We start from the raw sequence: 26130 nt of genomic DNA, 5'->3' as shown, positions 1-26130 counted from the left end.
TTAGCAATTGTCTCTTATTTACTCATATCTTACCATTTTCTTTTTATAAGAAATTAGCTCATGCTTCCAACACATATAATTTATTTATATTTTATTCATAAACTACTTTACTAATATGTGATAAAGATTTCAAAATTTGTATAAAATGGAAAATTTGGGAAAAATTTGGATGATGTTGCAAAATAAAAATTAATGCAGCTTTGATATTTTTCCCTCACCCCAGTATATAATCCCCCATGACTCCATGACGCATGACAGAGACCTCTGGCTTGGTAGAGAATGATTTTGGGAATTCTGCTAGCTGTCAAACTGAGGGACAGGCTCTGCCAGTTACCTAGTACCAAGCTCAAGAATACTGGATGGCCATGCTTATAAAGGATGAACATTAATGGTGCACTGGGCCATGATTATCTCCTTCAGAGAGATCACTGGAGCACATTTCTGATATGCCTGTTGTGAACAAATAGAGCAAATAAAGGTGTTCATCATGGGACTAGAGCCATGTAGGGAGGAAACTGAAAACAAAGATGTAAAACAAGTCTTAAAAACAGTGTCAGACCATAGGAAAGCTACAGTGCAATAAATGACTGCTTATACATGTATTAGACTATTATACTTGCATATTCAATATAAATCATATTGCATCTTTTTAATATATTTGATCTATCTCAATCCATGAGTAATGGCAAATGAGTTATAACATAGGCTTCTGCCCTCAAGTATCAAGGCAACTTAGTTTATTTCATTGGATTTCATAGGATTTTTATGCATATTCATAGGATTTAGACATTTTAATGTCCTTCACTAACTCTGATGTTCTCTGAAGGTCATGTTCCCTCACGTGTGCTATAGTAAATGGCTACTGGATGTGAATTGTCTATAAGGGGAAGTGCTAAAGGAGACAGTGGATGGGATTGCCATCTTTGCATGCTGAGGACTGCCTTACTGATTACACTAATGCTGTGTTAAAGACTCTGCCTTTTTTAGGACAATGGACAAAATATCTAGTACCATTGAAAGTTTCAGGCTTCAGCCTATTAAGGCAAAGGCGAGCAAGTGCAAAATGGAAGAAAGGCTTTTGATTTCTGGTCCTACCATGAACAGGACGAATATTGAGATCTGCCTTCATACGGCAGCATGTTTTCAATAGGGAACCCCTAAATGTATCTGCACACAGGATGAGCTCAGGGGGAAGTGTTAGCAGAGGATGTTAAGGAGAAAGCAAAGGAGTCAGAAACAATACGGGGAGGGAGGACTTGCGGAGAAGCAGTTCAGCACAGCAAGGCTGAGTGAATATTGTTGCCCATCATAATCTTCGCTGCATGGAGACAAATGAACCAAACCACCAAACATGTAGCTCCGTTTACAGCACATTCGCATTTGCCAATGTGCTAAGTTAAAGTACTCCTGTAGCTGTCCCAAGAAAAGATGCTTTTATTTTGTTTTGTGTTGTATTTAATCTCTATTGGTCAGTATTTAGTAAAAGAAAGGCTGAAGAAATTTCAGGCAACACATTGTTTTTGTCTTGGATGAACTTAGGTGTAAGATCTAAGTGGAAAAAAAATTTTTAAAGGAGAACAAAAAAGAAGAGTCATTTATATAATAAAGCATGAGCTATTATTGTAAAATCACATATCATAGAAATGCTCCGAGTGAGACTAGATTGGCCATCTTCTAACACTGAACTCCCAAAGAGGGGCAGCCCTTTGTGTCCGTAATAGTTTCGTAGGAAAGGAATCTGCTACTGTAGGTGTGCCTTCTCCCAAAGGAACATCCCCCTGGCATGTTAATTGAATTATACATAATGAGTATTTAGAGAATTTAAAGTACCCTCCTGAGATGGAAAATCCTACATCTATTTATTAGTTACTACTTTAGGGCAGAAGCCTCTGTTATAACCCATTTGCCATTACTCATGGATTAAGACATAGACTGAATATATTAATAAACTTCAATACAACTATCTATGTTTCTCTACTACAAAATAAAGTGGTGTTATATTAACAAAAATCAAATCAAAAAAAAATAAATGTGGGCACTGGTATATCAGGGGCCACTTTCAAAACCTACTTGTCTTAGTCATTCAACAAATATTTATTTATTGCCTACTTTGTATACTTTCCAGCCAGGGGAAAATATACATTTAGGGGTCCCGATTGAAAACCTGCTGCCATATAGTACCTAGTGATCTATTGCTTCAGAATAACTTGCTGCCATATAGTACCTAGTGATCTATTGCTTCAGAGATTTTAAAAACTATGCTCTCAGTCCCCATTCTTAGAGATGCTGTTTCTATAAAGGGTGGTATCTAGGTATCTGTAGTGTTTTTTAAGAACCCAAGGGATTCAAATGCATAGCCAGATCTGGGAAATTCTACTCCAGAAAATCGAGAGCTGAATTAGATATGAATACTGCCCAATGGAGTTTAGAGTCTTGGTCAAAATTCTGTCTGTGTTGATGCCAGTGGCCTCATGAAGACTTTCATAGCTTCAGAGATTGGGTTTTTCTTTCTGTTATTCCTAAGGAACTTAATGGGTCTTGATATAATACTCATTATATGGATGACACAGTGATAGAACAATAATAGTTTGACAAGGGATATCATCAGATGCTAATTAAAATTAATACATAGTGTGACCTGCCTAATCACTCAGGTTCTCTGCAATGCATAATGTGGTCAATTTTCAATTATCTCCAAATGGGTTAATCACAGTGAGAAGCTTTATGTGAGACCATATGTTTGTGGACATTTCCTTCATTCAGTTTGTTTGTATTCAAAAAATGAAAATTTATTTTAGGATTAACTTAGTCAAACATTATTGGCCTAGGAATCATATAAATAATTCCAAAGTAAATCATGTTATTTTGAGACTTTTTAAATTTGTATTATTGATATAGTTCTTTCCTTTCCTCATATATATTAACAAAGTTATCTACATAAAAACTAGACTTTATAAAGTCATAGATGTAATCTAAATATTTCAGTTATTTTAAATGATTTGAACAACTTAGAGGTAATTTTTATACATGCACACATTTTATTTCCTCTTTGTATAAAATAAGATACTTAAAGTAGATTTATATTTGTGCTGAATACTCCTGTGATAGAATAATCCTTAGCCCTGGCCCTAAAAAAAATCCTTGTAAAAATACTTTTCTTCTTTGATAGCTGCCTGTCATATGGCAGTATAGAAAAGGCAAATAATCCTATTATGCCTATACACTAAACCTCATATTCTTTATAGTTATGTGGTACATGTATTTGTAACTATTTTAAAATATTTTATCTCTGCATGTAACTTTGTAAAGATTTTTACATTTTTATTGGGCACTTACTATGTATAATACTGTAGATTAAAGGCTTTAAATTGATTGTAGAGAACAAATTGGAGACATTAAAATAATGTGATATACACTTTACAGTCATTGAGTTACAATATGGTGATAAATGTAGACATGATCATAAGTAAGATACGACAGTGAGAGGAAAAAGAAGATAAAAAGTAGAAGATATAGCTTGACTAGGAAACCGGACAACCTCATCTCATTAAAATCAAGTATTATATACCCTTCTAAGGGTATTCTCATTTATAAACAGTCTTGCTTTTTGTTAAGGAAGAGAGAATTCAGTTAGATGGGAGAGAAGTCTCGTTTGGTCTGAAGATCCAAGAGTAATCAAATAGATGGATGCCTGCAAAGTTCTCTCTTTCTCTCTCTCTCTCTCTCTCTCTCTCTCTCTCTCTCTCTCTCTCTCTCTCTCTCTCTCTCTCTCTTATTCTCTCTCAATCTGTTCATAAAATAAAGTAGACATTAATGAACACAACAATTATATCCTATCCTCAAATCTCTCCTAATGGATCGCAAACATCAGTTTAGACATTCTAGTCCTATGTCTACCTGACTTTTGTCCGTTTAGCTTTGCTCTCTTCTCTCAAATTGACAGAAATTTTTTTTTCTTTTAATGTTTCTGGTTTCATTCTACAAGTAAATGAAAGTTTCAATAGCAGGAATTCTTTTGCTTTTTTAAATTTTGCTGTTTTGGTGGACTTGTGCTGGAAACTAAGATCTTTATAAAGCTCAAGATAAACATTGTCCTAAAAGTTACAGCAAATGACTGCAGTACCTAAATAAATGTGTGCTCACATTTGAGTTTAGCTGAGATATAGAACAGCTGTTGTTTTTAAAATTTTTAAAGCTATATTTAATGCAATTTTTAGCAAAATTGTTACTCCTTTCTAGAAGTTCCTTTAATAAGGAATAATATCACTTGTGGTTTAAGCAATCTTATTTTTAAAGCAGAAATCATATGTCAAAATAAACCCAAATGGGTAAATTCTATCTTAATAGTGAACATATGTTTCTTGTTCCCTGCTTGCTAAACCCAGATGTTAATTACTACATTTTGTCACTACATTGCTCTTTTCCTATTTGGAGCTGGCTGAGATTACGTTGCAGGCAGGATAAATGTCATATGTGTATCGTCAGTAAAAGCAAGATTATTTTTCAGAGTCTGGTAAAATACTGATGACATTTTAGAACCAGAATTATAAACGATTCTTTTCTTCACCATTCTTCATAGCGTCGTTCTTCCACTGTAACTCCAATACAAATATAGAGAGTTGAACTACATTAGAGACTGGACAGTCTGACAAGCTGCTTTATGAAAAAGGCAATAAAAAACAATTACTGTTCAACTTTGATTTAAAACTCTTATGGGAATTCATTTTTAAATTCACATTTTTATAGTACTTCACAGTGTTTGAGAGAGAAAGAGATTTAGCTTATTGTTTTAACTCACCAAAACTAAGTCTTGCAGCCAGTTCTGGATGTTGGCTGCCCAATTAATAAATGGAAATTCTTAATACATTATTTTAACGAGAAAAAAATTGATCTGAGTATTTTATTACATTACTTCTGATCTTTGCAAGTACTTTAACTCTCTGTTGTCTCTAAGACAAAGAGTATGTTCAGATGATATAGGAAAAACACTTAGGTTTTGAGGAACTTTGAACTGACCAACTTTCTCAAAAAGCTAATCATTTTAAATTACAAATGACAGTATAACTGTTAGACAAAGTATTAATAAGAACTATGAATTTAACAAAATATAGCTGATGCAGATTTAATTTAAAAGTCTTTAATTGGCTTTCAAGTTAGTTCGTTATTGACTGCATTTCTAATTTAAAAGCACATTATTAAACATTTAAAACCCCACATTAGTTAAACATCTATAACAAAGAAAAAGTATTTAACTTCATAAAGTATTTAATATAGCTTAATGCCATTGATATCAAAGACCAATAACTTTAGAGTCCCTAAGACAAATACCAACCATTTATTAATTTATTGGCCATGTTTATAATTTTCACATTGGAATGATGTTCCAAATATTTAACAAATGCTAGGACATAGGCACTAACCAATTGTGATGAGTGCTGACTAGTAACACACCTTTATGACTATTCAAGCTTGCATTGCTTGAATATTTGCTGTGATGGAGAAAATTGTAGAAGGAGCAGTGGGGGAAATCAGGAGTTTAGACCAAAATACACTAACTTTGAGTTGCCTATGAGATTTCTAAGTAGAGGTGTTAAGTGGAAAGTTAAATGTCTTCAGGGAAAAAAAGAGGCTAGAAACATAAATATTGGAGTTGTCAACAAATAATTGGTTTTCAAAACCATAAGACTGGATGATATTACTTAGGGGGTCTGGTCTGAGAACTAGATCATGCAGCACACCAATTCTAAAGTTTAAGAAGATAGGAGGGAATCAACAAAAGATATATAGGAAGAGCTTCTTGTTGGAAACCAGAATAATGTAGCACCTGGAATATAAGAGAAGAAATTATTTCCAAGAAATAATGATCAGCTATTTCAGATGCTAATGATGGATCAAAAAAATGAGAATCACTGGATTTAGAAAAATGGAAATTATTGGAGAATTTAACAATAGTTTGATGGGAATGCTAGGAACAAAAGCTTGACTAGAGAGGGTTCAAAAGAGAATGTGCAGAGAGGAATTTGTAATAAGCAGAAAACAATCGACACAGAAGCTTTGGCCTAAGGTTGAACAGGAAAGATATAGGGTGCAGAGAAAGGTACATCAAGAATTTTATTTTTTGAAATGAATTACAGCATATGTGCATCCTGGTAGGATGACCTATCGGAAAAGCAAAAATTGACGGTGCAAGAGATAAATGAGAACTTAGCCAGAGATCAGAGTGATAACCTTGAGTGCAGAAGAGGTCATGGGATCTAGTGCACAAATCAGTATAAAATTAAAGCACAGACAGTCCACCCAGGAAACAGAGGAAAGGACAGAGGTAAGGTAAGATGATAGCACTTTTGGTGAGATCTTATATAAAATATTTTCTCTTTCTACTTTTTCCATCGCAAGAAGACAGCCTTGAGCAGATTGAAAGAGGGGGAAAGCATGTTGGCATTGTGAGGAGTGAGGATAAGGTATTAAATAGTCCAGTAGATGAGTGGAAACATAAATGGTCAAACAACATGTGTAGAATTGCCAGAAAATCCTGTGCACCACCTTGAGGGTAGTGGGCCTGAGGTGACAGTAAGCCTGGTCTAAGCGTGGTTGAGCACTTTTCTTCAGCAGCATTCAGAAGGCCTGTTAGAGTCCCACATTGGGCAGAGAATAACCATAGTTGGGTTTTTTTTTTGCCAAGTAAGTGATAAAATAAAGGGAGAAAAGGCCAATAGAGTTGAAAGGAGTATGCAAGTGAGTTAATATTAATATCAACTGTGGGGTCCAAACTGGTCAAGAAGGGACATAAGAATATGAAAGGAATTAAGACCAATGAAATGGTCTTAGAGACCACAGATTGAGTTGTATAACTAGAGGGAGTGAGCAGGAAACTAGAGGGAATGTAGACTGGGAGGCTAGAAGTCAAGATAATGAAAGCCGTTTCGTCACTGATCAAGACAAGATCAAGGGAACAGGAGTGAGTGGCTCAGTGGGATGCAGAACAAGATCACTGGACAAGAGGAATTCAGAACAGAGTATGTGCCATAAGGAAGGATTATCTGTGTGGATATTAAAATAAGTATAAATTATGACAAGTGCTGTTGAAGAAAATGACAATATTCCAGTGTTAAGAACATTCAGAAAATGAAGGCCAATGACCTAGAGTTCAGTAGATAAGTGCAACAACAAGGGGAAGAGGACAGTTTAGCCATTAAACATGATATTCAAAGCAGAATATTGTTGTAAAAGAAGAAAAGTGGAGGTAAGAAAAGCAAGGACATGAAAGGAGGCACCACCACTGCACTAAGGTAGTAAAGGGAATAGGAGAGGGTACAGGGGCCATTTCAGAGGCCAAAAGGGGAAGCAAAACAGAATGCTCAGATAATACAATGTATTGAGCATATGAGGAATTTTGCTGATGACATTCTCCAAGACTGGCTGCCTTTTTCCTTTCTTCCATACTGCTATACTGTCAGCTTTCTTTAAAAAACCTGGTCATGATGCTTTTCTGCTTAAAATTTAATAGGTCACGATAGCACTAAGCTCGTGAGGAAGACTAGTATGCTCTAGGACTCCAAGGAAGCTCTTTCTAGCCAAGTCTCCCACTGTCCCCCATATGCATTCATTAAGGTTACAGTCATTGGCCTGTAACCTTGGTAACACAGGTGGTCCTGGGCTTAGTAACTACACTCTATCAGTCAGATTTTTGGTGCTAATTTCAATCAGTCAACCACTTCTTATGCTCTCTGGTATTGTTTTCTCATTTCTAGAATAAAATAGTTAAATTCAGAATTTTTTTAAATCTGAGGAACTATTACCATTTGAAGAATTAAGCAGAAAAGCAACATTCCTAACAATGTGAGAATCTCCTTTGTTTTTCAGGACATTTAAGATAAAGGGCCTTGCCCATTAATTGCCACATGTACCCTCCAGTCATTGAAACAACCAAAATGTGCCCACCTATTTTCTAAATGCCTCATATTATAGGGTAGCTAGATAAAATCCAGACCGTGCAGAATTTGAAACAAATGCAATTTTTAGTACAAGTATGTGCAAATATCGCATAGGCATTCTCTGTTTCTGTTTGCTATGTCTTGCAGTCCTATGTATATGCAGCCCTGCTGAATAGGATTATACATACAATCAATGTAAAAGAAAGCACCCATAGAGTTGCTCAGTATACAATCTGCAACTAAATGTAGCCCCAGTGCTTGGGAGCCAATATAAACCCAGTTGAGGACACTGGTACAAGTTATCAGGAGAGCAATTGCAGCACTAACATTTCTATAATTCTTCAAACTATCCAGTGGTGTGATGTGCTAAAAAGCTGTGAGATGCATGCATATAAGTAGAACCAAGTCTGGGAAAACTTTTAAAATCAATTATTTTAAAATGCCACAATATTACATTTTTCACCCTCTTCATCTCTTTATTGATTTATCTCTCCATTTACACTTGGATCGTGTTTCTTCTCAAGAATGAAAGCAATCTTGTTACAATAAGAATTAGTATTTAGTATGTCACCCACACCTAGAATTACTAATGTGGATTTCAAGGATATGACAGTGTAAACACAAGGGGATAATTAGTTAGTGGTGACATTTCAGACACTAATTGGGAAGACTGTCTAACTACTATTGAAGTTTAATAACCGTTGGGTGGTGAGGTCAAAATGTTACCAGAGAAGAATAATTGACTAGTTGTCAAAAGGCCAAAGGAGGTCAAATTTCCTTCAAATTCTGTACAGTCTGAAGTTTGACTTCAAGCTTTCAAAATAAATACTTGATCAACTCCCTGAAAATAGATTCAAGCAATTCTTATCAAACAAGTTCACAAGAGATGAATACATAGGCTTAGTGACTATACTCTATCAGTCATTTTTTTGTACTAATTTCGATCAGTCAAGCACTTATGCTATCTGGTATTGTTTCCTCATTTCTAGAATAAAGTAGTTAAATTCAGAGTTTTTTTATCTGAGAAACTATTACGATTTGAAGAATTAAGCAGAAAAGCAACATTTCTAACAATGTGAGAATCTCCAAGGTTTTTCAGGACATTTAGGATAAAAGCCATAGAGATCAAAATTGGTAGTTACCTATTTTACAGTGATGCATAAAACTGCCATGTAGGTAAAAATATTTGCATTAGAAAATTAATGTATCTGTATCTGAAGATAGGTCTCAATTTGTTTATGTTAACAAATATTTATTGAGCAAAAATTCTCTACTATATATGAGTGAATGAATGACAATTTGTGTTCTTGATATCTTGCTGACTAGGCCAAAGAGTAGACGAGAAAGCATGTGATAAGCCTTGGGCAAACTGGTGAATAGAGGTGGAAAGGGTGGAGAAAGGAGCATGTAAAACAATGAGGTGAGGAAATAAATGTAATATAGTGTAGTTAAGCTTAAAGTACTAGAAGAGAAATGGTGAGAAGTGAAGATAGAAAATGAGCAAGTCCCAACTGAGAAAGATCTTACAAGCCTTAAGCAGTTGATCTTTTTGCTTTAGAGCAATAGAATCATTGCCAAGTTTTAAGTTAGTTATTCAATTTTTATTTTGAAAGATCAGTTTGGCAATCATGTGGAGATTAGGATAGAAGCAACGTAAGATTTGGGAATACCTGCTATACCTTAGGTGATGAACTAGGAAGGCAGCAATATACCTGGAAGGAAGAAATGGACAGGTGACGTATTTAGGAGCTCAATCAGTATGACTTAGAAGTTAATTTTATGTGTGGGAAAGGGAGAATGGAGAGTCCAAAATATACAGTAGATATACTTTATTTTTGATGTGGACAAATTTAAGTAGCAAATTGAGGGGAAAGAAAATGCATTTAGTAGTACACTTTTAGGGTTTTAATTGTCCTTGGAAGAGTCAAGGGAGCCACCAAATAGGTACTGTGACACAGAAGGCGAGGCTTAGTAGACAAATCTAGGACAAAGGTTCTAGATCTGTGCATCATTATAGAAGACAAAAGGCTAACATCACCCAGAAAGAATGTATTAGTGTAATGAGAGAGACGGACCTAGAAGTGAGGGACACTAGAACTCAAATCATAAACAAAAGTAAAAGGATCCTGAAAAATTAAGTCTAAGAGATGGCAGGACATAGAGGACAAACTGAGAATACTTAGTATCATCATAGCAAATGAAAGATTTTGCTCCATATTACTCCATTACTAAAAATGAAGTAGCTATATAAGGACCAAGGAAATCCCCATTGGATTTGGGGAAAGTGACATTAAAAAAGAGAACAGCTGTTAGACATAATGGTAAGAGCATTTTCAGAAGACGATTAGCGGCAGAAAACTGAGTGTGGTCAGTTAGGAAGTGAGTGACGTTGAAGAGCCAATGGGAGTGCTGACAGCCCTTCCCATAAGTTTCTGTCAAGGAGAAAAACAAAATGGATTGAAAGCGGCATCAGTGACAAGACATTCCTTATGGGTGTGTATACTTTGTGTGCTTTGACTCATGTTTGTTGTTAAAATGGAGAGAGGTGACCATGCTTTACACTGATGAGAAAGCAGGGAACAGAGTGAAGATACTAAAGTATGGATTGGGATCGTCTACAAGGTTCCTGAGGAGGAAGGAATAGAATCTAGGACGTACATGAAGGGATTAGCATTGAATGGTGCCTTAGGTTGTTACAACTGCCACAAACTGCATGACTTAAACAACAGAAATATATTTCCTTATAGTCTGGAAGCTGGAAGTGTGAAATCAAGGTGCCAACAGGTTTTCTTCTGACAAGAACCTACTGCAGGCTTGTAGATTGCATCCTATCTCTCTGTCTCTTTACATGGTCTTTCCTACCTGAAAATCGTGTCTAAATTTCTCCCTTTTATAAAGATAACAGGCATACTGGATTAGGAGTCCATTCTCCACCAGTATGACCTCATCCTAAATTAACTAATTACATCTGCAGTTACCCTATTTCCAAATAAGGTCACAGTCTGAACTACTGTGTGGGTTTGGACATCAACATTTAAATCTTTAGAGGACACAATTCTACTTAAAACAGATGGGAAGAGAGATACTTTATCCATTATAACAGGAAGGAAAGAGGAAACATGACTTTATGAGTCTGTAGATTTTGTGGTAGGAAATTTAGGAGTCTGCCTTTTTTTTTTTTTTTCTAAAGTGGAGACAAAATCATCAGCAGAGAAGGAATCAGACTTGGAAGATGAAGTTTCCTGGGAAAGGTTTTCAAGAGCCACTTCACAGAATGAGAGAGAGGGCTGGCTGGGGAGATTGTCATGCAGCCTTGACAGCTACTGGGACATCAGCTTACGGCAGTCGGAGGCAATGATCAGTTATTTAGTGGGGCCCTTGAGAATATAATGCACGGTCTCATGCACAGGGCTTCTCTTGTTATGTAATGGCCTGAAACAAAATGCATGTCGATGTCATTAAGGAAAAACTATTCTGATTCACCAGTTAGCCTGTTCATTTGGAACCCAGGTTAAATTGAGGGTAATTTTTCTCCAGAAGTCTTGTCCAAGGGTATACCTTTTCTAGACAAGGGAGGTGTGAGATGCACACATAATTGTAAAATTCAAGAATGTGACTGTTATGGTGAGCTCCAACAGTAGAACACACCTGAGCCTCGTGAAGCCTGGTAAACTAACCAGACATCCAATCTATAGAAGATTAGTTTAATTTAGGGCAAAATTATAGCATTGACTTAATAAACTTGCTAATGTGTTTTTTTCTCTATTTATGGAATCTATAACAGGTATACATAAACAAATAATATATATTTGGGTCAATGTTTTCATATACTAGTGAATTGGACCAATAAATATAAGATGTAAGGAAATATTATATTTTGTCTTATTTTTCAGAGTGATCATGTACTCAGGTTTATATTTGGGTCAATGTTTTCATATACTAGTGAACAGGACCAATAAATATAAGACGTGAGGAAATATTATATTTTGTCTTATTTTTCAGAGTGATCATGTACTCAGGTTTTTTCTGTCTACGCCTGTGCAAAAAACAATTGAAGAATCATCACTTGTTGATCTAGGCAAGTAATTTTATTATTATTCCTATGTACAATTATTGAGTTTTGCTATAATTATGCAAAAGTTATCACAACTAAAATTTCTTTAAATTTTCAACTTAAAATATATTTTTAAGAATAAAGCTTTAAGAGTCTTTTCTCACCATTCCCAAAGCTTTTTACCCCTTAGGATATATTCAAGTTAAATTAAACTCAAATGTTTTTGTCCAATTATAATAACTACATGATGTCACACTATTAATTCATTTCAATTAATTATACATTGAGATGGAATTGCATATCAGAGATGGAGTTCCTGCTTTTCCCTGCGGGTGAGTCTTACAATTTACTCAACATCTTAGGAAACAATAACAAAAAACATATTAGGTACTAATAATGATCATGAATTACCTAGCAGTTTCACTCCTATCTTTTAAAGCTCAGTTATTACTCCACCTGTCTCATAAACTCTTTTATTACTTGGATCCCAAACTAGCCCAGCACAATTATCCATCCTATTCTCTGCCAAATGTCTGTTAATTCTAACTTTTCTATGATTTCTCCTAGATTGGCAGAGATTCTTTGAATGTCATCTTAATTTTAAGCATTCATAAATTAATTCCATTGCCAGTGGCCATCCAGTGCTGGTACTGGTTTTTAATCTCACACAATGTTTGCAAACCCGCAATTTGCTAGTCTTCACCCTTATTTCCTTTGCTACTCCTAGTCTCCATTTCATTCACACCTACCTTATGCTTCCCTTTCTTTAAGATTGGGCCTATCTGCTTATCACCTCTGTTTATTTCTGGCATCCTATTTACTTAATTCTCAGGTGTATAGTCTATACAAACAGCTCAGGTTGTATAGCATAATTGTTTATTAAGTTGTGTACTTATGTTTGTGTCTGCCTTGCTTCCCCTGTTAGACTGAAAGTAACTTTAAAGAATCATTTTCTTATTGGAATCATTTATGCATTGCTCTGTACTCACAAACCCTAAATTAGTATCTCTTATTCCCCTACATTTTACACATGTGACATTACTCTTTAAATAAGATACTTTGCTTATGTTGCCAAACCACAAACATTATTAAGTAAATATATGTAATTTCTTACATTTGGTAACGTGTATCTAAAGAATAATGCTATCCACAATATAAAATATTTTTATTGTCACAATTCACAAATATATAACAAATATATTCTTTTAGAAATAGTGTTAGCTGGGGAGGTTTTTTACAATAAATATTTATAATCTCAGATTAACCAGATTATTTGAAAAACATAAATTTGCAGATTTTTGGAGATGTCCAACATAATAAAATAGTTTAACCTCTATTTTGTCATTAAAGTCCTTAAAGAAAATTGTTTTTGTTTCAAAAAATTAGATTACAGATCACTATGAAATTTTAAATCTTGCTGATAGTTTTCTCTGTAAGATGTTTTGAAATACATATGCACACAAAAAATTAAGAGTAAGCACTATCCTTGTCAGTTGAAATTTTGAGCTTATGTTCTTAAATGATTAGAAGATAAAATTATTCAAATGTATTAAAATATTGGTTTACATAGGATGGCCTTAAGCAAAAACCCCAGACTTCACCATTTTACTACCCCTACCAACAAACTGAGAGAGTGGGCTCCGGATGCCTGTGTATCTAGGCATATGACTTGTAAGCATTGTATTAGTAATAGTTTGTACCCCTGTGTCTGGGAGATATTCATATTCCTTCCCCTTTACTCACTAACTAAACTTGCCTTGGCACAATAGTGGAATTTATCTTTTCCAAGTTCCAATCCACTCATCTAACACTTTTCCTTGGCTTCCCATTGTCCTTAGGCAGAACCAGCTTCATGAGATTGTGACTTGTTTGGTCACACAAGGCATCATGCTTAGAAAGGCCTGATACTTGGTTTAATACACTGATGTTGTTGTCAAATTCTATAATAATTTTTATAAAAAATACATTGCACTTTCATTTTGTATTTCATTTCACTGAACTTCAGAAATTATTTGGCTCTGCCCTTAGGATGAAGACCCATATGCTCATGATTGCATCCCAGCAGAATCTGGTACCCACCAATTTCCCTTTCTAGTTTAACACCAAGCCCTTTCCCATCTTAATTCTTGTCTTTTTCTAGTTCCATAATTAAAATAAACTCCTTAGTACCTCACAAATGCAATTTTCTCTGCCTGGACTACTTGACTCTTATTCCACCTTCTCTATCCTTTTTTATATTCTGCAGACTGCATCTCACTTGTCTTTGCTTTATACTCTTCTAATGTCTTTTTTTTCAAAACAATTATTACAGAAAATAATTCTTTGTAGACTAAAAATCTATAAAGACATAATCCATGTCTATATGGCTCACCATTGTATCTCCAGGGCTCAGCACAGCGTCTGGCCTACAGCAGATGCCCATCAATAATTATTAAATAAGCGATTTATGCTAGAAATAGTAACAATGGAAGACCTCTTGATACTCTCTACCAAGGTAGCTTGTCATTTTTATAAAAAGGACAAGAGAAGAAACCAAAATCAAAAATCATGCTGTTCCTTCCACACTCATCACCTCACATACAAATGCCCTAGTAAAAGGAATTCAATGCCTTCTAACCACTAGAACTCTCTTGAAATATCACGACATTAAGTGACTACATTTAATATTATGGGCACCAGACTCAACCAAGACATGACCAGAAAGTTACTGGATTTTATCTTGTATATTCTTTAACTCTTTAATGACATTATCCTCCATACTCACCCAAAATTTAATATATCTTCCTAGCCAAATATTGCCTCCACAAAAGAATAAATTATCCGTCCTCCATCAGTACACAACTCCCACACATAGAAGATGGACTTTATTAAGGTATTGAAAAAATAACATAGGCAATAAAGTAGAACATGATCAAAGACAACAGTTGGGTCAGGGTTAAGAAGGTAAATTAATAATATTTAGATGCCATTGGTAAGTACAAATGATTGCCAACAGGACCTTTCAATTATTATCTAACATCACCAACTCTAATTTAAAATATTAACTTAAAAGATATTGTGAAGCCATGCAGCCTCCATGGCAGGGTCTCTCTAGTTAATATCCTAGCTACTTGCTTTGGCAGATTCCAGATCGATTATCTATAGGTTGAAGTATGTTACCCAAGTTTTCAATTTAAATTTTAAATTGAAATTGAAATTGAAACCAAAGGTATGGAAGGACAAGAATTGGGAGAGCTAGGTACTTAGAAATAAATACTTATATTAAGTTGTTCTAAAACTTACAGTTGAAAGCTTTAAAATATTATGTATTTTGCTACATTATACTATATAATCTCATGGATTTAATAAGGAAATTATTTTAGACTTTTCTTGTGGCTGATGTGGGAAGGAAGAGATGAAAAGAAGGTCAGAGGACTTTCTCTGATCACTCCACCCCTAATAGCTTGGCGGCAAAGGGTATCACTGAAATTAGAGATCAAGTAATAAAAAATCTTAGCATATGCAACATTAGTGTTAGAGAAACACTGAAAAAGATGACAGTGTTGAATATATTGCGTGGTAGGTGAAAACTGAGTAGAAAGATTATGTATGCTAGTTTTATCTTTGCTTCTATTAGGAAACCGACATTGTCAAAGAAATAAAAATCTAAGACTATTAAATAAAGGTAACCACTAGAACAAAAAAAAACTTTCTTAAGTATCACAAGTACATAAAGATAAAAACTAACTCCTTAGTGACTTTCTTTAAAAACAATAAAAACAAAAATGTTGTGTGTCTTTAGTAACAACACAATAAGAATAAAGAAAAAATATATCTATTTTATCAATAGGTATAAACAGACTTTACTCATCCATTAAAAAATTTCCAGTTGGAGTAAAAGTGTAAGCTGTTGCTCTATATTTTATGTAAAAACACATCTAAAGCAAAGTGATTTTAAACTGAAAATTAAAATGTAGGCATAAGTTTTTTAGGCAAATGCAAGGACATGGGAATGAGAGCACACAAGATGAAAGGTAGAATTTAAACTAGAAAGCATTGAATTAAACAGAAATGGTACTATAAACTATAATTGGTACAATTCTCAATGAAGACATGAGCACTTATGACTATATATCAAACATATGACAACAACATATATAAAGCATATAAAGCAGAAATTATGGAACATAGGAGAAATACATAAAAACATACTAGTAGCAGGATACTATAATTCACTTCTCTTGATTTATGTAAGATTGAGTGGAAAAAAACAAGCAGATAAATAATAAAACTAAATAGTAAAACTAATAAGGCAAAACTGATTCACTTAAACTCTTTATCCTGAAAATAGTGAATATGTTTTCTCTTTAGGTGCCCATGAAACATTCATGAACATAGATTATATCCATTAAGCCACAAAGAAAATTTTAATTTAAATTCTAAAATGTAGAAATAGTATAGATATATTCTCTAATCATGAGACAATCAAGTGAGAAATTAATGGAGAAATTCAGAAAGCTAGAAAATACCTAAGTTTGGAGATTTAAAAATATAAGCTGTCTTGAACAACTCTTGCGTCAAAAGAACTTACATACTAAAATTGTAAGATTTCTAAAAAACAGTAGTAATGAAATACCACGTCTCAGAAACCATGGGAGAAATATAAAGCAATACTCGGGGGAAAATTGGAATAATTAAAATAAAAGCCACAAAAGAAACCAAAGGAATAGTAGAAGAAAAAAATGGATAATTGTTAAAGTAGAGATTAATGAATTACAACACAGAACAAAATGAGTAAGTATGGAAGTTAAGAGTAAACAATAAAATAGCCATTAGTGATCTAATCAAAAGAATGGGGGCAAATGCAAATGCACAAAACACAAAAGGAGAAGCAAAAAGTAACCACAGAAAGAAATGAAACTGAAGAGTACTTTGTTCAACTCCACTGTCTGAAATAGTGTTACAGGAAAACAATTTACTCACCCCAGAAAAGATCAAGTTTGATAGTAGATCTACTCTGATAAGTACAAAAAACTTCAAAATGCTACCTTTAAAACAGTACCAAGTTCAGATCATTTCCAGAAGGATTCTACCAAACCTTAAAAAGCACATAATTCTACTGTTATTTCAACAATTCCAGAACAGAGAAAAGTAAGGAAAATTCTCCATATTATATTTATGAGTCACATGAAGTATTTAATGCCAGTAACTTCAAGGAGTATAAGAATTGCAAAAAAGAAGTCACAGCCTAATCTCACTTCTGAATAATCAATGGAAAATTCTAAATAAAATATTAGCCAAAATAATCCATTAGCACACTAAGGGAATATAATTCACCATGACCAGAAATGCAAGAACAGTTCAATACTGGCAATATACACAGTATATAATACTTGTTATCATATTAATAGACTTAGGTTGAAAATCAGATGGTCATCTCTTGAGACTCTGAAAAGGTATTTGATACAATTCAACAAACTTTCCTGATAAACACTCAAATAAAAATAAATAGGTAGTGCCCTAACATAAGAAAATGTATTTGTCTTGGCTCATCCAAGTCCAACATCAGGTATAACAGGGAACCAGTGGAAAAGCATTTCCACTAAAGTATAAAATCAGGTGCTGTGCCCATGGTCATCGTGATCATGTCACGTTGCGCTGACAGCACAAGGCATGTGGCTCACCTTTCACCTCCTTCAGGTCTTTGCTCAAGATTTAACTTCTCAGTGAGGAGTACCCTGGCCATCACATCTCAAACTGCAAACTGCACCTTATTCTGTTGCCCCCAGTGTCTTCATCCTGTTCCAGGTTTTATTCTTACCATTTATCATGTTCAGCATATTCTAAATTTCACTTACTTATATGTGTTGCTTTTTTCTTGTATCTTCTCCTACTGCTAATAGAAATGCCAAGACAGGAATTTTGTCTAAAATTGCTCCAAGGGCCTAGAACAGTGTCTTGTCCATAATTGTCAGTAAATATTTGTGAAATGACTAAACGAAACAGGAAAAGAAATTAGGAGCATAAAGTTTGGGAAGGATAATACAAAACTAGCACTGCTTGCCAGTAATATGATCTCATACCTAGGAAAATAAGAATCAACTAAAATCTATCATGAATGATGAGAATTCAATGAAGGTATCAGGTACCAAATTGACATACAGATATCTATTGCATATGTATATACAATTGTATACATATAGATAACAACTAGTTAGATTATATAATAGAAGAAAGATCCAACGTAGGAATAGATTTAACAGGAAACGTGTACAACCGAATAAAGAAAACTTCAAAACACTGCTGAGGGATTTGAGAGATGCTTCAAACAAATGTGAAAACGTAGCATGCTCTTGGATAGGAAAATTCAGTGTTATAAAGATGTCAGATATTTCAGATTTAATTTTGAGATATATTTTTTTAAATATTAACAAATTTATTTTTAACTAGATAAACTAATGCTATAGCTCATAAACAAAAATAAACAAAGAAAAGCCAGGAAAACTTAGCAAAAGCAGAGCAAAGAGGTAAGATGAGCCAGATAGTAAAATGTATTACAGAGTCTCAATAATTAGAACAGTGTGGTGTTGGCACATAAATAGATGAATAAATAGAATATAAAAGAATGTCCGTAAATAGAGTCAACTTATATTCAGGGATTAATATATGCCAAAACAATAAGGGAAAAGTCAATAAATACTGTTAGGATAGCATACTTCACACCACATACAAAGATAAATACCAAATGGATGATAGATTTTAAAATGTAAATAATGAAATCATATATGTGACAAAAAAAAACATGGACAAAATCCTTTATGATCTTGGAATGAGCAGTTCGAGCTATGACTAAAAGTCCAGATACTATTAACAGTCCCACACGACACAAAACACAGTAGCAAAGTCAAAAAAAAAAAAAAACTTGGTAAGTTAATGGCAAAGTGAAATTTTTGCTATTTATCCCAGAAAAGGGCTGGTTATCTAACATATAACCATCTTCTGAAAGCTGAGGAGAAAAGGACCAACAACTAACTAGGAAATTGTGTATAGAAAATGGAAAGATAATCCACATGCACACTCACACACAAAAGAATATACAAGTGGCTTTAACCAAAAGAAAGAATCATTGACCTCACTCCTAAGGAAAATGCAAATTAAAATTACCATGCCATTTTTAACTCATCATATTGGCTAAACCTCAAAGATTTAATTAATCAACTTGGTTACGAATCAGCAGGCACTCTCGTATATTACTAGTGATTGTGCAAATTGGTACAACTGCCATGAAAGACATTTGGCAATATTTATCAAAATTACAAATGCTAATACCCTTTGACCAGGAATTCTGCTGTTGGAAGTTTATCCTGTGATATTTGTGGCCAGATATGAAATGACATGTACACAAAGCTATTTACTGCAACATGGCTTGTAACAGCTGGAAAACACTGGAAACAGTCTTATTAATGGTAAACAACCCTATCAATGGGGAACTGGTTCTATAAATTATGGTATTTCCACATAATAGAATAATATAAAACTATTTTAAAAAATAAAGAACTTTGTATCATTGATGTGAAAATATCTCCAAGATTTGTATGCAGCTCAGTAAATATAATGTTACTTTTGTGGAAAAGAGGAAAAATAAAAATACTCATATTTGCTTATATGGGGAAACTTTGGAAGGATATGTGTCCCTCTGGAGGGATATACGGGACACATAAAATAATAGTGGGGAAATTGGGTTACGAATGGGAAGATGTTCTGCCATATACTTTTAAAATAAATTCTCATTTTAAATCATACGGATATACTATCATCTGAAAAAAGTCAAGTTTTGAAATGCTATTTTTTAACATTGATAGGCACATTATGCCTGATAAGCACTATATTAGTTGCTATAGTTCCATGCATTAAAGCATTTCAACACAGTCATCTTGAGGATCAGTAAGGTTTTAACAGCTCTTGGGGTCACTATAAATGGTTAGATGAGGCATGATCACATACTCCAGACTAACTTGAAGCAGAAAATCAAAATATTCTAGCATCTCTTGTCCGTAGAAGCTGTTCTCAAAATTCTGCCTCTCTGGGTTCTCCATTTAAATACTCTTTTCCATAGGTTATTGCCCCCTTGTCCCATTACATGATGTCTAAGAACATAGGCCTTAGGGATCATTTAACCCTGCACCATTTGTTTTTCTACATGATCTTGGACCAAATGCCTCAGTTTCCTTATGCATAAAATACAAGTAACACAAACTTTATAGATTTGCTGTGAAGATTTAGTGAGTCCATGAACATAAAATTCTTCACCCAACATTTGGCACACAATAAGAGTTCTAGAAATACTAAATACCTCTACTATCACTACATCGACTATTAAGACTTCCTAGTGGCCTGAATTTTCACTGGGTTCTGACTCTGGCATGTTTCGATTGATATTCTGGTCTACAAATCTTATACAAGAGATTTAGGGTGGGATATCATCTGCAGTCAGTTCAAGTAACAGGTGTGTGGTTACTATTTAGACAACCACAAATATATGCTAATTTCCTACCTTTGAATTAAAACTCCTCTGATTAAACACATTAAGTTCCTTATATAATTTTTTTCACTCTTTAATTAAAAGGTAACATTCATTGTACATCAAAAGTCATCAGGATTTTTAGCTGATACTCCAACAGTTATCCACATCTTTTTGTTATGAAATGCAGTTTACCTCAATACTACACTCATAATTATCTCAGTATCTCCAGTTAACAATGTCTCTCAGTCATTGTAATCAACATATTTTAAGGAAAAAACATTATTATATTTATGTAATTACCATTTAAGTTGTAAGAAAAACCCAGTGTCAATTTTAATTATTTCAATGTCAATAGTCCACATTAACAATTAAATTAATTAATATTACATAATTATAATGTGTAAACTATTGTAATAAGCATGTGAAAGACCTTGGAAGAGGAAACACATTGCCCAGGTTTAATTTTTAAGTTAGGATTAGAGAGCTAAGACTGACAATCAGAAAACAATGCGGGCCACAGTAAACCCACACAGAGTATTCCTTGTTATTAATAAATTTCTCCTCTCTAAATTTCATCAGAGAATATACAACCAGAGATTACCAAGGGAAATATTAGAAAAGCTATAAATTATGCTTAATCCTTGGGCTATATCCTGGAAAATGTTAAGCATTAGCAAGAAAGCATTAGCAAGGTCCACAACATAGTGATATGTCCCTAGTTCATGACTGAGGGTATCCATAAGGGTTGCTATAGAGGGACAGCAGCATGCAAAGGTGGTGTGACTTTATTCGATTCCCTGTAATCCACAGTCATATGCCAAGAGCCTTCCAGCTTTTTCAATGGCCACACCAGGGAATTAAAAGGACTATGAGTGGGCTTTATGATGCCCACCTCCAACTCCTGTAGAATTTCTCCAATTTTCTTGTGTCCCCCCAGGCAATTTATACTGCTTAGTATTTGTCACCTGCCAAGGCACAGGCAGAGCTACAGGTGGGTGCTTAGCATGTCCCCTCAGCACTGCCTTTACCACTTGTACCCACAGTCTGAACTCACCTGCAGTTGTCTATAACCACAGGTCCTACCGGATATCGACCCCCAAAATATATTCAGCAATGGGAGAAATGTACACAGTTTACTCCTTTTAGGGTAAACGCCCTATCCCCAGTGGGATTTGGGCTTTCTTCACTCTAATTGCCTTACCCCCATAGCCATCTATCACAGCAGGGGTCCCAGGAAAATGCTCAGGGTTGCCATAAATCAGAGAACAGACATTTATTGAGCTCTGCATCTGTTTTCCAGCAAGTGGTTAAGTATGGTGAATCACACTGATTAGGCCAAACTGCCCTGATGGCTGCTGTCAGCCAATCCAGAAACACCTGACTCCCTGAGGTGCGATGGGCATTTTGCAACCACTGCTAGGGAAAGGGTGAGTTGTCATAACAGTGTTTTCCACCCTCCTATCCCAAAGATGCAAGAGCCATGTAGGCAGAGGTTCCAACAGCTTCTGCCAAAACCAAATGCTCACGTCCACCAGCTCATCCTGGGTATAGGGGTGGAGCACAGAGTGCTCCACAACCTGTGGAGGGGGCGGCTCCTCCGCCTGAGGAGCCCGTGGTGTTGCATTTTTATTTTCTCAACTACAGCTGGATAGACCTTTAATCCAGGAGAGGCTGGCACCTCAGGAAGTGGCCTCGGCAACAGTTCTGCCCTTGACTCCACCCCCCATCCTCCCCCAACATCTCCTCTACCATCTCCAGGGCTGAAGGCACCACTCTTTCCTCCCCCTCGTCCACAGCCTCCTGCAATGCATCTTCCTCTGCCTACTCCCTCACTGCTAATGTATCTTCCAGGAGCAAGAGCCATCTTTTCAATAACTGTCTCTCTTTCTTAAAGGCATTCCATAGGTCATCCCCCAGCTCCTCCAGGTGATGCCAAAGTGTGTCTCTCTCCTGCCAAAGTGTGTCTTTCTCCCTGATAACCCTTTCCACTATCTCAAGAATCAAACATCCCCCAATCGCAGCTACTATATGGCCACTCAGGAGACCTCTAAGCAGTCTTCTGTCTCGCAGAAGGCTAATTCCACAGCTCCCAGTGTCTCCACCCTTCCCTATTATGGAGAAGGGCCTACCCATCTAGGAGGTGCTTTACTCTAGAACAATTCCTCACTAGGGCCTTCCCAAGTGGAAACCCCACAAATCGGGGACTCCCTGGTGAAGCAACACCATCCACTGCTGCCAGAGGAAAGAGTGTGTCATCACCCCCCACTGCAGCAGCCACTGGGACATCCGCACCATCCATAGGGGAGTTTCCGGGTATCTCCCCACCATCTTTAGGGGCATTCCACCCAAGTGGCACACCCATGGAGACAGATTTCAGGTTCACAAGTCCCACCGACTACTGCCAGGTATAACCCCAGGGGGAAAATATTTTCCCAGCTCAGGGAAAATAACCTTTGAAACCAAAATCAGTCAAAGGCAGAAATAAAATGGGAGAACCCTGTTTATTGCTTACAAGCAGTCATCCGCTTCTGCTCACCCAGGTCTCTTGAGGGTAACCTAGCTGTTACTCCACCAAACCTCTCCAGTCCAGATATACCCTTGCTCCCCCCACCCTTGTCATCACCTGTTGCTATGGAGATGGACTACTGGAGAAGTGAAGAGACCATGCCTTGGAAACACCTATTGATATTGAGATGCATTAAAGCCAGTCAAGAGATTCTGGAAATACTGCAATTTTACCCACACTACTACTTCAAGCTTATTGTACTGAATACTGGAGCCACAAATGATACTGAGGTCTCAAGCTTAAATAATTAGGAAAATAATGGTATTGATCAAAACAAAACATGGAATATAAGGAGAAAGTGTTGGTTCAGGAAAATTACAAAATAAATCCCACCTTTAACCAATCCAGTTTCCTGAAGAGTATTCTGTTTTCAGCATGATCTGAAGAACGTTTATTTTGCATATTGTTCATTGGTCCTGTTTTAGTCTTTAAATGTTTTCATTTTTCCTCTGCTGAGCCACTTCCAGTTTTACCCACTGAAATTCTGTTGTTTTATCAGGTGAAAAGTTTCCTGACAAGAGGCCTAAGGTGCAGTTAGTCATATCATGTGAGGATGCGAAGCTGACCATACTGGTGAAACACATGAAAAATATTGTAAGTTTATCATATATAATGAGAAACATGTAAACCTACATTGAGAAACCACTTGCCTCCTTTATGTAATTAATGTCAACATTAGTGAGAGAAATGGGGCCAGACACCAAGTTTAAGTGCAGAACAATGAGCCAGTTACAATGTTCTGCCTCAGTATGACTGTGATCCTTGGAATGAAGACTATAAAATATTTCACAGGCAAAGTCCTAGAATGAAAATTAAATTCTATTCAAAATGAAGTGTCAGAACAAAGCTAGTGAAAAAGCTCTGAAAAGGCAGAAATAGCTGGAGTATTAAGAGCCAAAGGGAAAAAAAGCCAGGTCCCAAGAATTTACAATGATCTCATCATGCTGAGCTTAGTGGAGGACTGAGTTATCTCCTTGAACAGTGTCAGCACCTTCTCTTTGCAGCCAGGAACTCAGTTTCCCTCCTGACTCCCACTGAGTACTGTGAGTTTATACCCCAAAACAGAAATATCATATTCTACATGCTCAGAGATATTGCTTTTCCCTCAAAAAGTAATAATATTTTTGAGGACAGGAACCTCATGTCTGCATGCCCAGAATCTAGAATGTCAACAGTCATTAGCCTCTAAGGAAAACTAAAAGCTGCTTTCTCTGTTACAACCCATTCTTCCCTGAAGTTGGGTCAAGTCAGAGGCAAGGACAGTAATCTGACCATGGTACTAAGAGAGGGAGTGTTCTGTGTCACAGGATAGTTGATTAACAGTCCAAGTCTGGGTGCAGTAAACAGAAAAGGCAACTCTAAGCCTCCCCACCATCTCCAGTTGTCCTTGAGTCCACAGGAAGACTAGGGGTCCTCCACATGGTGCAACTCCCCAGGAGACTGCACCGCCGTGGGGCAAGTCAATAACACTTCCTGGCTCTCTTCTTTATGCACATAATCTCTCAGGATGCACTTGGAAGGACTTAAAGGTGCAAACTCTCAACATGATGTGCATGCATCTGGAACATACTAAAACTTACTAAATACTTCTTCAGTAAAAAAATAATAATAATAATTGGCATAATTTCCAAGAGAGATACATCCTTTATAAACTTAGATATCCAGTGATGCTTATTGGTAAGTCTGCAGTGTTTGCAATTTTTGTAATAGTTAAGCATATTATTAAATATGTTTTTGTAGTTTTACTCCATAAAATAATTATTTTCAATTGCTTTTGGTAAGATAATCATGTTAAATGAGAATAACAGCTATTTAAGAAATTCTTAGGATGGGAAATGAGGATTCAATTTAATATTATATATGGCTGCATGCATATTCATGGAGTTTAAGCAGCTACATAAATATATGATAAAATAATAGAATATTAAGAACTGGTGTTAATCAAGTTAAAAGAACTTACATATGTATATTATATACAATTGTTAATTGAAACTAGTCCTCTTGGAAACTATATACTTATTTTAGTAGTATCATTGCTCAAAACATTTTAGAACACGTCTGTTGACATTGCTTTTAGATCTGGCATAAACTGCACAGTAGACTCAGTGATATTACCCAATAGTCATGCCTAATATTTGATCAAAAGCAGTATTAACCAACTTGGTTAATTTTATTCACCGGATAAATCCCCCAATTACTTTTGACAGTTCTCTAAACTGCATTTTTCACTCAGATGAAGTTGCACTACCAATAAGGGTATTCAAAATGACATGAAGGGAGGGGAGTGGTTAAGTCAGGGTTTAAGATTTAGATGAAGCTATGGGTAAATGATAAACCACCAAGTAATCCTGCATATGACTCCTGTGGAAAAGGAAACAACCACTTAGGTCCACTTGAGCCCCTTCATTGCTGATGCCCTCTGAAAGAAGGTTATTAATAGTAAAATAATACTTCCTGAAGTCTGACTTCTCAGTTACCTGATGGCTCCTCTCTTCTCCCAAACCTTTTGAAATGTCCCCCGTATTCATTCCTAGACCTCTTCTGTTCTGTATTTCCAGCCTTATGGCTTTAAATACCTCTTACACGTCTTTTCCTAGTTATAAATTCAGCTCGGAACTTTCCCTAAAGCCCAGAGTTGTATGTACAACTGAGAACTCCTCTAGTATAGTAGAAATTCAGTCGGCATCATGAGCGTAGTACACACCAAATCAAACTTCTGATCATCGCTCCCTAACCATGCTTCTTTTGTTATCTTTTTTCATATCAGTAAATAACACATTCATGCTACTATTTGCTCTAATTAAAAACCTTAGAGTCATTTTTGCTTCTCTCACTAACTACATCCAATTTATCAGCAAATTCTGCAGCTCTGCCTTCAGAATAAATGCAGAATCCCACCATTTTCACCTCTGGCGCTACCACTGTTGGTTCAAACCACCACCATCTCTCACCTGAACTACTGCTGCAACCTCTGCACAGGTCTCTCTGCTTCTGCTCTTATTTCTTCCTAATTTTGTCTTAATTTAGCAGCAAGAATATTCCTTTGAGACTAAAAGTCAGATCCTGTCATTCC

The 26130-nt window shown here is 35.6% G+C and overlaps 1 protein-coding gene across 7 annotated transcripts in view; it reads left to right on the top strand.

Annotated features, from left to right (window-relative positions):
* PIK3C2G (phosphatidylinositol-4-phosphate 3-kinase catalytic subunit type 2 gamma) overlaps nucleotides 1–26130 on the top strand; it is a 319871-nt gene that overhangs the window by 275165 nt on the left and 18576 nt on the right. For all 7 annotated transcript variants that reach the window (XM_073223871.1, XM_073223866.1, XM_073223865.1 and 4 more), the window contains 2 exons: nucleotides 11937–12012; nucleotides 23557–23651. In XM_073223871.1, coding sequence (XP_073079972.1) covers nucleotides 11937–12012; nucleotides 23557–23651 — 171 coding nt within the window. The remainder of the gene's footprint in view (nucleotides 1–11936; nucleotides 12013–23556; nucleotides 23652–26130) is intronic.

This window comes from Manis javanica, chromosome 15 (assembly GCF_040802235.1).
Source record: "Manis javanica isolate MJ-LG chromosome 15, MJ_LKY, whole genome shotgun sequence".
In the NCBI taxonomy this organism is placed as follows: Eukaryota; Metazoa; Chordata; class Mammalia; order Pholidota; family Manidae; genus Manis; species Manis javanica.
The sequence above is the reverse complement of the archived record's forward strand: the minus strand, read 5'-3'. Positions and strand labels throughout refer to the sequence as shown.